The 17,525-nt window shown below is 46.9% G+C and overlaps 1 protein-coding gene across 3 annotated transcripts in view; it reads left to right on the forward strand.

The window, feature by feature from the left end:
* LOC146822954 (serpin B10-like) overlaps positions 1-17,525 on the forward strand; it is a 454,260-nt gene that overhangs the window by 123,924 nt on the left and 312,811 nt on the right. For all 3 annotated transcript variants that reach the window (XM_085607111.1, XM_085607109.1, XM_085607110.1), the window contains exon 2: positions 11,166-11,358. In XM_085607111.1, the coding sequence (XP_085463237.1) occupies positions 11,191-11,358 (168 nt within the window). In that variant the 5' untranslated portion in view covers positions 11,166-11,190. The remainder of the gene's footprint in view (positions 1-11,165; positions 11,359-17,525) is intronic.

Raw genomic sequence — 17,525 nt, forward strand, 5'->3', positions numbered from 1 at the left:
TGAACCCTTGTGTAGTGTGAGTACCCCCCTAGCAAGAACACAACATGTAACAGGTACAAAAACGTAGTCCCATCAGAACCTAAGGCACTGGTTGTGGCCAGGAATGTCCTGTGGGAATCCTGGATGCAGGGGCCCATTAGAGTATCTCAAACACCTCTCTGAGTCATTCCGTCCCACCACACCTCTGCCCTGAAAGCCAAACCCCAACTTCCATTGCTGTTGAATGTGAGCTGGAAGTCACGGTGGCGCCCAAGTCATCTTCAGCCTGTCGGATTCACCAGTTAATGTGTCCAGCACTGCTCAGTATTCCATAGCTATGGTTTCAGGATCAGGGAGTAGTCCTTTGGATGAGGCCGAGCTCCCCTACCACCAAAGGTGTTTCTGGACTATCTGTTCTCAGGCTGGCCCGTTGTCTTTCTTCAGAGGACTCTTCAATGTTCAGCACCCAGCATTGTCTCAGCTAGGGATTGAAGTTGATGGAGTTTCCCTTGCAGCGAAAAACTATGTGAAAGTGAAATGGGTGGTCCCAGGAATAAGTAATGCCTTTGTCCTGAAGGAAGGTGGTCACTTGGTAAAAGTATCGTCATTTTTCCAGGGTGAGAGATCTTGGTAGAGTGACAGCATATGTCCTTAAAATTGCAGGGGATTAATGTCTCTGGCTTTGCGAAGTATGGTTTCTTTGAGTTGAAAGTCATGCCAGGATGTTGACTGGACGGGTATTCTCTGTTCACAGAGCAGCCACCTTGTGAACCCTATCAATCTGTATTTCCCTGTTGGGTGGTGTTTCCAGGATTTGGAGGAACAGGGCCTTACCATATGCCTCAATGTCTGCGCTCTCTGCTTTGCTTGTCATCCTCCTGATGTGGATGTTATTCCGTCTCAACCGATTTTCTAGGTCCTTCACATGGGCCTGCAAATGTATCTGTTGATCTCTGAGGCAAATTACTTCCTGCTGGAGTTGCTCAATTTCTTCAGCGCAGCTAGACTCATGGTCTTCGAGGGTGGAGACCCTGTCCCACTCCTCTGTTAGGTCCTGGCAAACCTCCTTTAGGTCCTTTGACAGGTCTCTCTTAACCATTTGAAGTTGTCTCGGAGGGAAGCAAACAGGGCCTCCAGAAATGTTTGAGTCACCAGCCCCTTGTCTTCTCTGTCGGCTGCTCTGAGGGTAGGAGCGGCAGCCGCTCCATGGATGGGTCCTCGGCCGGTTTGGTCAGCATCTCTTTGAGGGATCGCTCCTTTTTTGCCCATGCTGTGGCCATGATCACCATAGGCTCTGAGCAATTTACTCTGCTCGAGGGGCTCTCCACCTCAGGGTCCCAAAGAAGAAAGGAAATGAAGAGAGGGAAGAGCCCCAATCCAGCGCCTCAGGACGGGAGTTCAGCAAGTATGCTGGAACCCGGTGTCATCGGGCAATATCTCCACCAGCATGGGGCACTGTCAAGGTCCACGTTGCGCTCTCCTGGCCCTCTCCCCCTTGCCTGGGTGCCCAATCACTGTCTCAGCAGAGGGGCTGAGATTACCCCGTACAGGCCTATGCCAACCGCAGCCCAGGTCTGCCCTTTGGACTCCAGGCATTCCCAGAGCCCGCTGTGCTCAAGAGGTGCCCTACCCCAGATCTTCTCTGTGGTCTGTGGCCAGTTCCAGTCGTTGCAGCGGAGGGTTAAATAGCAGGGTCACAGGTGTACAGTGATGGACCTGAAGAGGCACCGGCTGGTGTTGAGGCCCAGGTAGCAGCAGCGATCTCTAGGGCTTCTGTAGTGTTGCTGTCAGGCCTCAGCTGCTCTGCCGCTCCTTAGAGGTATCTGTGATGATGTGAACATCTGGGCGAGCTCCAGTGAAGTCGTGGTCAGTAGTAGCCTCTCCTACACCGCCCCGTAGTCAAGAGCCTCTAGCCATGGGGATCCTCCTAGCATCACAGTCCGGGGGCAGGCCCCCACCTCCAGCATTAATAACCAAGTGCCTTGAGTAGTGGCATCGGGACCAGAGCATTTATCACCTTGCAGAGCAGTGGTTTGCCCCTCGTTTAAAAAGCCATGGCCGCCACCGTCTTGATAGCTAGGTTCAGCAGTGGTGAGGCCTGTTGCTTTGGAATCCTGGCCAGGAGGTGGGACCCCACTGCTGGCAAGGTCCTTCCAGTCCCCAGGTACAGGCAATGTAATTGATGTAGGCAGGTCGCAGTAGGCACAGGTTTCACTGCGGGTGCTTAGGGTGGGGTGTCAATGCCTGGTTCCCTCAACCAGGGGCCTTTGCAGACATCAAAGCCCCAGTGGGGCCCCGCCACTATCAGGAACGCCAGGCTTAATGCCTGCGAGTCTTTGCCGGCCACGGTCTGTGCCTATGCCACCGCAGACACTGCCATTTTGTGCACTGGTCCTGTGTATGCAGGGCCATTCCCCTAGGGCCAGAAGATACTCGATCGGCAGGCGATGTCAACAAATATCCCCCAGGGTCCTCCGGCAGGGGCTATGGTCCAGTCACACCTGTGCGGCTTCCGTCATCGGGGATCAGGATGCCAGGACTGTGGCCAATGAGCCGCAGCCATCGCCATGCTGCAGCTCTCCCTGCGGCCGCCTCACCTCTGCATTCAGCCCAAGGAGACGGGTCTAGCAGCCTCAGCCGGCACCGCCGGGTGATATGCTGGCCTCAAAGCAGGTGGAAACCCCCTAAGGCTCTTGTTGTGCATTAGGGAGGGTGGGCGACAGGGCCCAGTCAGAAGCGGCGACGGAGGGGCGCGAAGGCACGTCCTATCTGTCCGCCATCTTGCCCATGCCCTTTGTTGTAGTTTTAATGGAGTATTGCGTAAAAGTAATGTCTTAGATTATCTGAGGGACAATCAGCTGATTGAAGAATTCTGTCTTTGGCATTATTAGCATTATCAATTTGTAATGCAAGTAATTTTTCAGGTTAGATTGTACTTTCTTTAAAGACAATGAAAGCAACATTTGAGAAAAACATTTGGAAAACTTATTTTATTGGTTTGTCCGCCTTGCTGGTAAAGCAAGCAATGGAGAGAAGACAAATTTGAAGGCAAATATTGCAATAGCATATGTTAGACCACAGAAAGTTACAGATAAAATATCACAGGTGTCATAAAATTCAGATATTACATCTAAACTGCAGCGTGGATTTGCTCCACATACACAAGAGACTTTAAAAACATAGTATTAAAGCTACCATTGTAGCGCTGACCTGTTGTAGGCCTAGACAGCAGCAGACACGCACCAGGGCAATCTGTTTTTGACATATTGAAAATCCTATTTCTTATATTAATGAAGTCACCTCTAAAATTTTAGTTGGAGCACAGAAGACCTAGGCATGTAATGAATGAGACATGCTAAGTTAGTAGCTCGCTTGCACCATCTCTACCATAAAAATCTTTAAATTCTACTTAGTGCACAGTCTAAATCAGTCTTGCCATTTGCAACAGTCTGCTTTATGTATAGAATCCCTAAATGACTATCTTAGCTGAAGGACCAACTAGAAAGAACATTGGTGCATCATGTATTCCATATTAAATGTTCATTTCCATAGTGAATTTATATTTTTGAAGTACGTGCTGCAAAGATGATTTTTGAAGAGGTTCTTCTCAATGGGTCCGATTCACATAACTAACTTAAGACAAACTCCCAAACTTACTACCATTTTGTTATTCACAGAAGGCACTTACTCATTTTGGTATTCACAGAAGGCACTTACTCATTGATGAGTGAGTGCCTTTTGTGAATACCAAAATGGTAGTAAGTTTAGGATTTTGTCTTAAGTTAGTTCTGTGAATCGGGCCCTATAAGTCCATATGAACCCGCCATGACTATGATTTGGATTAAGGGCCTGATTTAAATCTTGGCGCAGGGTGATACTCTGTCACAAAAGTGACGAATATCCCGTCTGCCTTTTTACGATCCCATTATCCCCTATGGAGATCGTACGTAATACAGCGGATGGGATATCCTTCATGTGTGTGATGGAGTATTTCATCTGCTGAGATCTAACTAAGGCCCTAAGTGTGAAAGTCCCCCATCAGGTCTTTCTGGAGAACAAAGGACGTTCTGGGTCAACTGAACAGTGGAAATTACCAGTTAAGAGGAGAGGAGAAGTTTCATTGCAGAAATATCAATCTACATTTATCTATAGAATGCGAGGAGAGGCAAGGGATGCTGATGCCAACTGACCACACAAAGAACAGACAAGACCCTCCATCAGTGGAATGTTTATGTGAGAGCATGGACCACTGACCTGCTTTAGACATTCGCCTGAGAGAGCTTTTAGAGAGATTGTAGCTTTCGGTCATTTTGGAAAAAACCCTGAAATTGAAGTTCCTGTGATTGTCTTTGTCGCATCGCTTCTCTGTAAGGATCACCACCACACAGCGTGAGTTTGTACTTCTTTATTTATGCTTTATTTGCAGCCAGTTTGCTGCGCGTCCTGCCTCGTTCCTCACGTCCCTTGCTCTGCCCCTTGGTCTTCCCCTGACCGGAACTGGTGTCCGGTGACCTGTCCTGCCCCTCGCCCTCTCCTGGGTCCTAGTGTCCACTCCTCAGGACACTACATCTCCCTCCTTTGTCACAACGACGTGACGACAGTAGCATTAGTTAGTAATCAGAAGTGGGACAGTTTGTTATGTAGAGTCTGTTGCAAGATGTGAAGGTGTCGATAGATGTGACCCGTGAGATGCTGCCTAGAGCGGCATCTCACATTTCTTCTATCAGTCTCTTTGGTCTCACAATGTCTCTTCTCGGCCTCGTCTCTAGTCCTTGGCCCTCCTTTGGTCTGGTGGCTTCTGCTGCACCTGCTCCATTGCACTCCCTTTTTGTTGTCTCTTCGATGCCTGTCACTTGCTCTTCGTGCTGTTCTTCCTTTAGGCCTTTGAAATGTGAGCTGTTTCTTGTTATTCGTTGGCTGTCTGATTCTGCTGTTATCATTGTTCCTTTTACTTGTGTTATCGTCAACAGGTCTTGGGCGAATGGACTGTCTGACTTTCGTTGTTGTCTCTGTCGGACTACTACAGTGTCTCCTTCATGGAGGTGTGATTTGATGGCATGTCGTCTGCCGTCAGCATAGTCTTTCATTTTTTTCTTAGCCGCCTCATCTTTTGCTGCCACGCTCTCGTGCCCTGGCGTGGTCAGTCCTTCTACCTGCGGCAGCCTTGTTCGGCTTGTCCTCCCTAGTACTAGCTCCACCGGGCATTTCCCTGTAGACCCATGAGGCGTGTTTCTGTAGTCTCTCAGTATTTGACATAGTGCTTGGCCCAGGGAAATCTGTGACAGCTTCGCCCTCTGAACTGCCTTCTTGATGTTTCCCATGAATCTTTCGACCATGCCGTTTGCTTGCGGCCATAGTGGTGTTATCTTCCTGTGCTGTATTCCGAGGTAGGCCATGAACCTTCGGAATTCCTCTCCTGAGAACGGAGGACCATTATCAGTTTTCAGTGTTTCTGGCGAGCCCCATGCTGCGAATATGTCGTCCAGAACAGGTAATGTTGCGGCTGCTGACGTCGAGGAGACTGATCTCACAATGGGGAATCTGGAGTATTCATCTATTATGACCAGTAGGTAAGTTCCTGCATCTAGAGGTCCAAAGAAATCGGCAGCCATTGTTGTCCATACAGCCCTTGGCAATTCCGACATGTGTAATGGTTCTTGTCTTGCTGGCGGACCTGTTGTTTGACAGAGGTGACAGGCCGCAATCGTATCTTCGACTAGACGGTCTAGACCGGGGAACCACACTTTTTCTCTCAGCAACTTCTTTGTCGCCACAATGCCCCTGTGTGACTCGTGTGCAATGCTGACCACTTGGCGCCGTAGTGAGCTTGGAATGACTATCCTGGTGCCCCGCATTACTATTCCACTATTTGTCTCTGATAGCTCCCCGCTTATTTTCTGTAGAGCCAGCATGTCCTCCTTGTTTACTCCTCCCTTCCATGTGCAGTTGTTGTTGACATGCCTCCACCTTTGTTGCCTCATCGTTTCTCTGGCCGCTCGGAGAGTGTCATCTTTTTCCGTTTCTCTCTCTATTTCTGTTAGAGTTCCTGGTGCAGGCGTGCTTTGCTTTAACACGAAGTTTAAGTATTCTTCTGCCATTGAGGCCTTTTTTTCAGCATGCGGTATTGGATGCCGTGACATGTAGTCTGCTGGATTATGTTCTTTCCCTGGTTTGTGGACAATTTTGAAATCGTAGTCCATTAGTCTGAAGCCCCAGCGCTCGATGCGGGGTGGCATCTTTGCCGCTGGGTTGCTGTAAATTGTTACTAGTGCTTGGTGGTCTGTGATGATGGTGAACGGCTTCCCGTACACAAACATGTGGTAATGGTCGCATGCCCATACCACCGCTAAGCTTTCTTTCTCCGGCTGGGAGTATGCCTTCTCAATGTCTGTCAGGCTTTTGCTGGCATATGAAACAATCTTCCTTGGTGACTCCTTTCCTGGCAAGTGTTGTGCTAGTATCACACCTAGCCCCACTGGGCTGGCATCGACCTTCAGCTCGGTGCAGAGCAGAGGGTCGAAGTATGCGAGGTGCTCCACAGTCATCACTGCCTTCCGTATTTCTTCGAACGATTCATTGCATTGTTGAGACCAGACAAATTTCTGGCCTTGTTTCGTTAGTTCTCTCAGCGGCGTGCTCACCGTAGCAAAGTCTTGTATGTATCTGGCACAGTAGCTTGCCAGGCCTAGGAAAGATCTTATTTCTGCCACATCTGACGGTGGCTTTGTGTTCTTCAGCATCTCCACTTTGCTGGGATCAGGCCTCATCCCTTTTTTCGAGAATATGTGCCCAAAGAATATCGGTTCCGTTCTCCCCAGCTCACACTTTTCTCCATTCAGTGTTAGCCCGGCCTGCTTTAGTTGTTTGCACACTTGCCTTAGGGCGCCATCGTGTTCTTCGTCCGATTTCCCAAACATTAGGATGTCGTCACTGTAGTTGAAACTGTTGTGCACTGGTCGTATTACCTGTCTTATTGTCTCCTGAAATATTTCAGCCGCTGACGAGATACCAAAACTGAGCCTTTTGTATCTGAATAATCTTAGGTGTGTGGAGAACGTCGTTATGTACCTTGACTGTGGGTCCAGTTCTAGTTGGTGATACCCTTTGCACAGATCCAGCTTTGAGAATCGGCACGCCCCTGTCAGCCGGCTGATCATGTCGTTCAGATGAGGTCCCGGATGACGTTCCCTCGATAATGCGGTGTTCGGTATTCTCATGTCTACACAGATCCGTATTTTGGACGTATTCTTCTTCGGGACTGCCACAATCGGTGACACCCATGGTGTCGGGCCGTCTGCAGGCTCAATTATGTCTTGCTGCAGTAGGTTGTTTATTTCTTCTTCCACTTGCGGTTGTAGATGAATCCGCACTCTCCTGTGATGCTGTGCCACTGGTCTCACAGCTTCATTTATGTGTAGGGTGATCTGTTTGTCTTTTAGCTTCCCCAACCCTTGCAGTATTTCTTGATATTCTTGCAGTATGTTCTCTTTTTCTGTCATGTGATATGTCATAGCCAACAGCCCCATGACTTGTGCCGTGACGTTGCTCAGCAGGCAGGGTGCTGCGATGTCCCCTTTCAGCACGTGTATCTCTTCTTGGCATGTTATGTCCTGATATGTCAGAGTTTCGGTGAACTTGCCCATGTTTTCGACGGGTGTCTTTGATCCCCACGTGAACACGTCTACTTTTGATGGCGATAACGTTGGCTTTATTCTCATCTTCATGTACTCTGACATGCACATTATGTTGCATGTTGCGCCACTGTCTAGCAAGCATTTTGTTCTGTGGTGCCCAACGTCGATGTCTACTGTGGCCGTCTTTTTTATTTGCTGCTTCTCCACCAGCTGGACGTGTTCCTGCTGTCTTCCTTCTTTTGGTGTGTCGGACATGAGGTATAGCTGTGCTTCCCTCCCGGCCGCCGTCTGTTCGTCCGACTCTTCAGACGAGCCTCTCTCCGCTGTCTCCATGTGTCGGGCGTGTCTTGTGCCCGTCATCCTTGGTCTGGCTGTTCGTCCCCTCTCATTCCTGAATTGCCGGCTCATGCAGGTGCTTGCGAAATGGTTGTCCCTGTTGCATTTTCTGCATTTCTGGCCCATTGCTGGGCAGGTGCCAATGTGTGGGAATTCAAGGCCGCATCTGTAGCATGTGACCGCTTGTTTCCTGGGATGTTGTTGCTCCCTGTTGTCGTTCTTTTTAAAAAATTTCCGTCATCCGATGTGCCATAGCTGTTCCTTTTTCTTTGCCTATTTGTATTTGTTTGGCATGTTCCGTGGCCCGTGCTTCTGTGCGGGCCATCGTCAGTATTTTCTCAAGTGTTGTTGGTTCTTTTAGACTGCGTGCCCTGAACTCTACTGACAGACACCGTACGATGAGACGGGTTCGTATTGCTTCTTCATTGTTGAATTTTTCGAATTCGCAATATGCCACCAACTTCCGCAATCTTGTCGCAAAGTCATCCATGCTCTCTTCTAATTGTTGGCATGCTGTATGGAACGTGTACCTTTCAAAATCGATGTTGCGTTGGGGGTCAAATTTTTCTGTGAGGCACGCTTTCGCGCCTTTCTAATCCGCCGTTTTTTCACTCGGGAGTGTCATCATTAAGTCTTCTATCTCGTCCCCCGCAAGGTTAACCCGCAGATCTAGTTGTTTGCTCTCTGCGATGTCCGTTGCGCGCATGTAGCATTTGAATTGTCGTAGCCATCTCTCCCATCTGATGCCTGCTTGCGGTTCCGATATATTAAATGGCTGTGGCCTGCGGAACACAGCTTGTGTGCTCCTTATCTCTTCGTCACCCATAACCTTCCTTTATTTTATTTTATGTATTTATTTCTTTTCCTTTACTCTTCCTTCTTCCTCTAGTGCTATTTTCTTTCTTTGGCACCTTTTTCTTTTATTTCTCCTTTAATTTTGACCTTTTTAAGTCAATATTTCCTTTTTGCCTGACTTTAAAATGGCCTCCCGGCCTTCCTGTGCTGTGATTGGCCCAATTTGCCTGACTCCAAGATGGCCGCCGCACTCTTGCGCGATTTCACGCTGTCTGGGACTTTGCCTGACCCTTCAAAATGGCCGCCGTCTATCTTGGACGCTGATTGGCCCTATTTGCCTGACTCCAAAATGGCCGCCTCCTCTCGCGAGAGTTTGTTGAAACTCGCACGTGGGAGAGTCTTAGTCTCTATTCTCGGCTGCCTCGTCAATTTCACTTTCGCGCTGCTCTTACTTGTGTTAGCAGCGCCGGGGTGGGCTCCCGCAACGATGTTTTTTCTGCTGGGCACTTCGGACCAGGGTGGGCTCCTGGCTCCGAGTTGATTTTCGCGACCGGGTGGGCTCCGACAGTCGCCGCGACGCGTGGATTTCGATCCCGCCTCGTAGCCAGTTGTTGCATCGCTTCTCTGCAAGGATCACCACCACACAGCGTGAGTTTGGGCTTCTTTATTTATGCTTTATCTGCAGCCAGCATGCTGCGCGTCCTGCCTCGTTCCTCACGTCCCTTGCTCTGCCCCTTGGCCTCCCCCTGACCGGAACTGGTGTCCGGTGACCTGTCCTGCCCCTCGCCCTCTCCTGGGTCCTAGTGTCCACTTCTCGGGACACTACAGTCTTTATCTCAAGTAAGGTGAGCTGCAAACCGGTTGGGATGGGTCAATTGTGGGAACTGTGTGCGGATAGGTTCAAGACACTCCACTAACACCTGCTGACGCACTATTATCTTTTGGCCCTCTACCACCTATAAATTAAAACACTAATGACTTGAAGATGTCAAGAGGAAGAAAGAGAAGACGTCTGTTTGCTCTATGTCTGGGAAAGGACCAAAGCCTTTGTTCTCTCTCCCTTGTACCCAAACTCTAGAATTGGGATTCAAAGTGCCAGGTTAGCTTGCCTCTTGTAGTTCACAGTGAAACCCAGGACAAGAAGGACACCTTTGGAGGGGAAAGTCCAAACCCCAATTCCCAGTGGGAACTGAGATTTGTGCTGGAGTCCTGGCTGAGAAAAACGGTTGAGCTGTCTCCCACTGTGTATTCTGGAAGCTGTCCCTAGCAGTTCAGAAGCTTTGGGAGTGACCAAGAAGAAGACACTGAGCAAGCTGTGCATTGGTCTGCGGCCCTGAAGCAGAGGAGGTTTGTAAGTCTCACACCTCCCACTGTGAACGTGTGGCCCGTGTCCCCTAGAAGAGCTCCTGAAAATTTGGCAGCATTCAGTGCACCCATCTCCAAGCTAACTACTCTTTCCCCATCCTCCCAAACTACGTGAGACTAAGCAATTTACCAATACCAATATGATGTACTCAGCGAATCAGCAAAGAATGGATGGATCGTGGGAAGTCTTGGCACACTCTCCGCTTCTTGCGGATAATACTGTGGGATATTTTCCAACATGCAGGCTACATGTGGAAGGAGGCTTGGCTCAGCAGCCTTCCATCTACAAGGAGTGCTCAAGTCAGAGGCAGATCTCATCTCAACTCATGGACTGTGTCCAAGCCTTCAGCTGAGCTCATGTGTACAATCACGAGGGGAGCTAAGGGACCACACCCACCACACTCATAGACCAGCTACCACTGCTGGCATTATAAAAAAAAATGTGAGCAATCCAACAGACTCGAAGGGTCATCTAATTCTCCACGACTGCGAGCACAAGATAACATTGCACAGAAGGGGTGAGTAAGCTGGTTGGACAATGATAATTCACTTTAAATGATCCTATGTGAATCTTAGTATGATCCAGACTTGTAAACACTGGTGCTGAAAATTCCAGTTGACCAGATGCAAATATATTGTAATGGATCCAGTTGCTGGCCTATGTGGTTTAAAATAAACACCGAACAGCTCCGGAAGAGATTACCGTTGATGAATTTTGCATCTTAGAACTGACTGTTGATATCAGTGCCTAATGGTGTCAGGGAACTTCAGCTGTTATTTCTTGTTAACTGTCAGAAATGCATTTGCCTTTTTGACTTTCGAGGTCCATATGCCCATTGGCCACGACTAGACTAGATCCAGTTGAAACCATCTGCAACTGGTCAAATTGAAGGTGCACTCTGGAAATGTTAAACTTGATATCAGCCCGCACTACTGTTTTTCTAAACTCTCTAGAATGTATCAAAGAATGTAAATTTTCTCTTTGTCTGCAACCTTCAAACTGCCTGGCAACACCGATTTTCAATTATTTGCCAATATATCTCCTTTCTGTTCTAGGTTTTAGCTCATTCAAGAAATCAATATGGAGCAGCTCACCTCAGCAAACAATGAATTCTGTTTCAAACTCTACAAAGAGATGGCTAAATGCAAGAAAAATAAAAACTTCTTCTACTCTCCGTATACCATCACATCTGCATTGGGAATGGTCTACCAGGCAGCTGGCGGGAACACTGCTACCCAGATGGATGAGGTAGGTGTCAGTGTCAACAGAGCTGCTTTCCCTATTGTAACGTGTGGCAGGCAGTGCTTAATTTGTTAAATATTAAGTGCCAAGGCTCTGACCAGGAGGCCACTGCAGCTTGCACCACCCATCGCCCTAAAACAACTACTAACCATCTCTCTCGCATGTAAATGCGACTGTTCAGATTATTCCAGGTCCCCAAAGCTAAAGGAGTGGCTGGGGAGGTAGGTATTAGCAATTGTTTAATTTATATTGTTTTCGCTAAACAACTGTTATACTGCTCATCTCTACCGGAAACCAATTAAGTGCCGGTGCACAGCACCGGAAAGCACCGGCTCAAATTAAGCACTGGTTGTAAGTGACACACATGTAATAAATACAGCGCTTGCAGCTGAATATAGACCCACAGCCATATTTTTGAAAATGCATTGAGCCCTGGTAATTTTTCAGCAATTCCGGGCAGTCGTGCACTGTGCGGCGCAATTTTGTAGCAACATTTACATCAACCGACCAGTGTGAAAATTACATGTGCACTGACAGGTGAAAATGATATTTTTCATCAGTCTGTAGGTTGAAATGTAGGTGGATTACTTAACCTGGCTTTTACTCTCCATAGTGTTTTTGCCACTCTGTGTACAAATGTCATATGTTCAACTAATGAATTTGTTCATACATGAGAGGGATTTGACTAACAATGATTAAAGGAATAAAGCAATCATAAAACTAAGCAATTTATCTAAAATTTAGATTACAATTGCTAAGAAAGATGTGTTCTTTATTTTATGACCAAAGAAAGGCAACATTGCCTTTTCTTTGAGTTCACGCAGAAACAAGAGACGGTAGAGAAAAAACGCAATAGATTTCTCAACTAAGACACACTGTGCACTAAAGTTCTTTGTGGTGTAGAAACATCATTAAAACATGTTGTAATGGGGAGAGGCGAGAAAGCTCCACCCATCGTTGCCTGGCAATTGTCCTCAAGGGACCTCAAAGAAGCTATTTCTCACAAAGTGCATGAATTACAAAACCTTGTGAGAATATAACACCACACAAAGCCTGTTATGAAAGGGTCCAACCATTTTAGGTCTGGCAGAGACAACTTTAGCTGTTTTGCATAGAATCCATGCATAGAGTGTGGGACAAAACGTCAGACCCCCTTCAGGAATCAGTTGTTCTAAGTGGCATTCACATGTTGATTAGCCTTTATTTATCAGCCATTAGATGATTGTAACTCCATTCACAGTTTGGGAGTATTGTCTGTGCCAAGGCCATTTCATTAGTTCAATTGGTGCGTACGCTCACATAGAAATAAGCATCCTATTTTTTCATTGTGCACATCTTCAAAGATGACAACTTGTTCACAATTTCCCAGGAAAGTCCAGTACTTGTGATTGAAATCCATTAACAGCCATTACTCCGTTAACAAACTGAAGGAGAGAGCAGCATTTGCCCAGATGTCAAAATTCATTGAAGATAAGGCCATACTTTCAGACTTCCAAACGGGTTTCCGGCCAGGAAGAGGCACAGAATCTGCCTTCCAAGCCATCTGGGATGACCTGAAGAACACAGTTGACCACAACAGGGTTGCTGCGCTGCTTCTCTTGGACCTCTCAGCTGCCTTTGACGGGGTTGACCATGACACTTTGATACAAAGATTCTACGGAGCTGGCATAGAGGGGACTGCTCTAGGCTGGATCACACCCTACCTTCGCAACAGAATTAATGTCATCCATACCCCACCTTTCTCGTCCAAACCGTACTTCACAAAAGCAGGGGTCCCTCAAGGCTCTACCATCTCGCCCATGCTTTTCAACATCTACATGAAGTCATTACCGGCACTAATCAATCAATTTCACCTTACTTGCCTAAAACTATGCAGATGATACGCAAATATTCCTACAACTGGAATAAACTAAAGACATTGGCAACTCGCCAATTTTCAGTTGTCTCAGAGCTGTGGATCAATGGATGCCATGGAACATCTCTAATTGAATGCTTCCAAAATGGAAATACTCATGTGTGGTGATTGGAAACATCATGACCCGCTCGCCATGTGGCCTGATAATCTGGGAACACCGCCTAAAGTATCGAAGGAAGTAAAAAACCTTGGAATGACTATGGACTCCAAGCTATTAATGAATGCCCAAGTGGACAAATTAGCAAGATAAAGCTTTGTTACTATAAAAACTCTGTGACAAATCTCCCTCCTCCCGCCCACTTTGGGATTTGCACACAAGGTCCAGGCTACCATCTCCCTTTTTCTGTCGAGACTCGATTACGTCAATAGCCTTTACCACGGATCACCTTTAACGACCATGAAAAGACTATAATGGATTCAGAACTCGGCTGCGAGACTACTCTTACATATAAAACCACAAGACTACATCTCCCCTGCCTTGAGAGCCCTGCATTGGTTACCGGTTGCCAGAAGATCCACGTTCAAGCTGCTTTGTATCACCCACAAAGCGATACATGGAACTGGACCGCTCTTCATCATGAATAAAATCACCAAACACATTCAACAAAGGAACCTCCACTCTAGAGTAGCACCTAGCCTCAAAATATCAAGATACAAGAAAAAATCATTGGTGGCACACCCTTCTCTGTTCAAGCAGCCAAACTATGGAACTCTTTCCCCCCAACATAAGATCCATGGATAATCACCTTATCTTCACAAAACTACTCAAGAATTGGCACCTCCCCACATAACCACCATACGCAAACAGAAATATACAGCATATCCCTCTGTACATAAGCATTTATTTGTACTATAGATATGTACCTATATATGTGTATTGCTTTTTATAAACATGTAGAATAATGATGTTAAAAAAATATAGATATTCATTAGTTCTGCTTAACAAATGTACATAGTAGTGAATAATTACATTATTCTATGTTTTTAACATGCATATCAGTGACTGCATAAATAAGTAAATCTATCAAAACTATTTATCTACAATTGTTTCACTATTGAATCACAATATATATACATACATACACACACACACACATATATATATATGTGAAGACACCGTACGAGGAAGTGGAGGCTCCGTGGGTGCCGGGTCGGAGGACGCGATACACCAGAAGGAGTACCTTGACTTCAAGGCACCAGAAGAAATCAGGCATTCAGGGGAGGAGAGTAATTGTGCATTGGCGCCCAGTTCTTAAGAATTAAACAAGAATACTGTATAAGTCACCTATCATTCAGTAGTAGTGCTATTCCGTATGTCGGCCGACAGCGTGAAAGACCGGGAGGCTGCAGCGATGACAATGTTCTCGGACAGCCTCCCGATTCCTGTTGATATTCGGGGAAGACTTAACACAGATGGCAATTCCAGTAATAGTACTCTCAAAGACAAGTTCAAAATCCTAGAAAAGAAACTTAGAAACGAACAAAGCAAATGGTGGGAATCCAAGTCCCTTCAAGGCTATATATGTCAACCGTGTCCCAAGGGGATTAAGAATTTTAACGGCCCCAAGCTACGAGAACCCTAATCCTGAATTTATGCGAGAATGGGCCGAAAGTAATCTAGAATCGTCCAGACGCCTAATATTGATTTTAATTAAGTATGCCGATATTGATAGAACACAATTACTTAATGAAATAGCTACAATCTATGAGGAACTAGAGACATTTGGCGATACTGAAGAAAAAACCAGACTAACAAATTAAATGAATGTTAGACTCAAAAAGGAAGAAACAAAAATAAGAGAAAGGAAAGCTTTTAAATTCCAACAAGATTGCAACGATTATGAGTAAGGCCAAATTTTTACTTTTTCGAAGAAGTATGATGCCCTACGCCGGCCATTGGCAAAAACCAATTTAAAACCCAAGGCGCCAAGAAACAAGAATCAGACCGACTCAACTATGTCGGATATCAGTTCAGCGGGTGACAATGAATCGGATTCTGAACTTCGAGGCGCAGAAATGCAAAACCAGTTGACCAAACCCTCTCTAGGGGAAGAAATTGTTTTTTTATGCCACGAGAGAATGCAATCTCTCAGACCCCGAACACAAAGAAATTACAACGAAAACACGCAAATTTCAAGCGCAGGCAGCGGCGCAATGCGAGGAAGAGGGGCATCATATCAGAACAGAAAAAAGAGCAGAGGTCAATGGCCAGCCAAGAAGCAGTAGTACGCAACAACGCAAATTGCACTATTGTGAACTTGACCCCCATGAAACTCACAGCCGAAGATGAGAACATCCTTAAGTTGGGCTTATCGTATGCGCCACAAACTAATTTTGACTATACATCAACAAGACTGGACCTATATAAAGCGGTCAGGAAACTGAAACTACGCAAATTTCACCTCCTCAAAGCCAACAAAAATATTTTATCACAAAATCCGGAACCCTCAGGAGTTGATATGGCTTCTAGTGCGGGAATTCCTAAAGATATCATGGAACTGTGGGAAACGGAGGGGGCAGAATATGAAGTGATCCAACTCAGGAAGAACCAGGGATTGTCTCCATCTAACAAGTAGTACCTAAAACACCGTTTAAGCCACCATCCACCTTCAGTCCCCTCATGCCCCGAGACGCTATTGACGTTTTTCATGAAAATATCACTATGCAATTAAAAGGTCTTCAGAAACGGATATCGAAACAAAAACGGCATTATAATAAGCAAACACAACAATATGAGGCGTTGATGACAAAACTGAGTAAGGACAAAGACATAGACTTGATCCACAAACTGGGGATTCAAAGGTGGGGTGATCTATTCTCGGCTGGGCGCTTTCGAGATCGGGAACACTTCTTTGATGGGTACGCGCCTACCCCCTTGGAGCTATTCACCTACATGAGACTGAGGCACGGCATGCGGTCCATATTACAGACATTCCCGGAGGAACCCGAAATCACTGACCCATTGCACAGAGTCTTACAGGCGTCCTCGCCCTCCCACCTGGTCTCCATACTATACCACACAATCCGATCTGACACTGCACTTGACGCCTCACGGGCTCGTGGGGAGTGGGAGCGGGAGTTGGGGCTAGAGCTGGGAGATGACAGGTGGTCATACTGTTGCATACAGACAGAGCAAATCTCTGCAAGCAGCAGACATCGTATCATACACTTTAAGTTCCTAAATCGTCTGTACTGCACACCGGTCACCAAACACAAATTCAAACTGCAAAACTCGGATAATTGCGAGAGATGTCATGCCCCACATGCGGACTTCCTGCACTTGTCCTGGGGTTGCCCCGCAATCCAGACCTACTGGACCCAAGTGTTCTCCGCTGTCTCACAGATGGTGGACTTACTCCTTGAGCCCGACCCGGTGCAGGCCCTATTGGGGTATACCAAACACATTCCGCGGGCAAGCCGCAGGTTTGTCACGGCGGCGCTGTTGTTGGCGAAGCGGAGGATAGCGTGCCGTTGGGGGCGGGGGAGGGCTCCGAAATTTAAGGAATGGCTTAAAGACCTTGTCTACTGCCAAGAACAGATCCTGGCATACTCCGACCTGCTCCCGGCTCGATCCCGCCCCGCCGATATATGGGGCCCACTACAATGTTACCTACTGCAATATCCAGAGGCCCTGACCGGGGATGCCCCTCCCCCGGCCCTTGATGGCGCTGCTTCTGCTGCTCATGATTCACAAACTACGCAAGGGATCGGTTGAGCTGTTGCGGTGCTGTGGGGGCGGGAGTTCTTCCACGATTGCCAGGCTGGGATGATCGGGTTGCATATCTGTTACACGTGTCTTAAGGATTGCAGTCATGCCCTGGGAGAGGTATACTGTATGGGGAAGGTCCGCTGAAGAACCCCTCAGGACTACACTGTTCGCTTTTCTTGTGTGTGGCTCTGTTGCCGGTTTTTCCTGCCCAGGGTCCCTGTGCTAAGACTCATGATAATGTCTATTTTGCTGTTCCCGCCCCCCCCGGACATGCATTGGATATATTGATGTAATGATTCAGACCTTGAAATGCCACCGAAGTTTGATTATGATAACTGTGTGATTGTATTGTTTTGATGCAAAATCCAATAAATAAAGTTTAAAAAAAAAAAAAAAACTGAGTAAGGACAAAGACATCATTGTTCGAGGAAGCGATAAAGGAGGCAATATAGTTCTGTTGACACGAACCCACTATGATAAGGAGGCCTACCTCCAGCTGAACGATAGACAATGTTACGAACGTACCAACACGATAACATTAAAAACCAT

Source organism: Triturus cristatus, chromosome 5_2 (assembly GCF_964204655.1).
Source record: "Triturus cristatus chromosome 5_2, aTriCri1.1, whole genome shotgun sequence".
In the NCBI taxonomy this organism is placed as follows: Eukaryota; Metazoa; Chordata; class Amphibia; order Caudata; family Salamandridae; genus Triturus; species Triturus cristatus.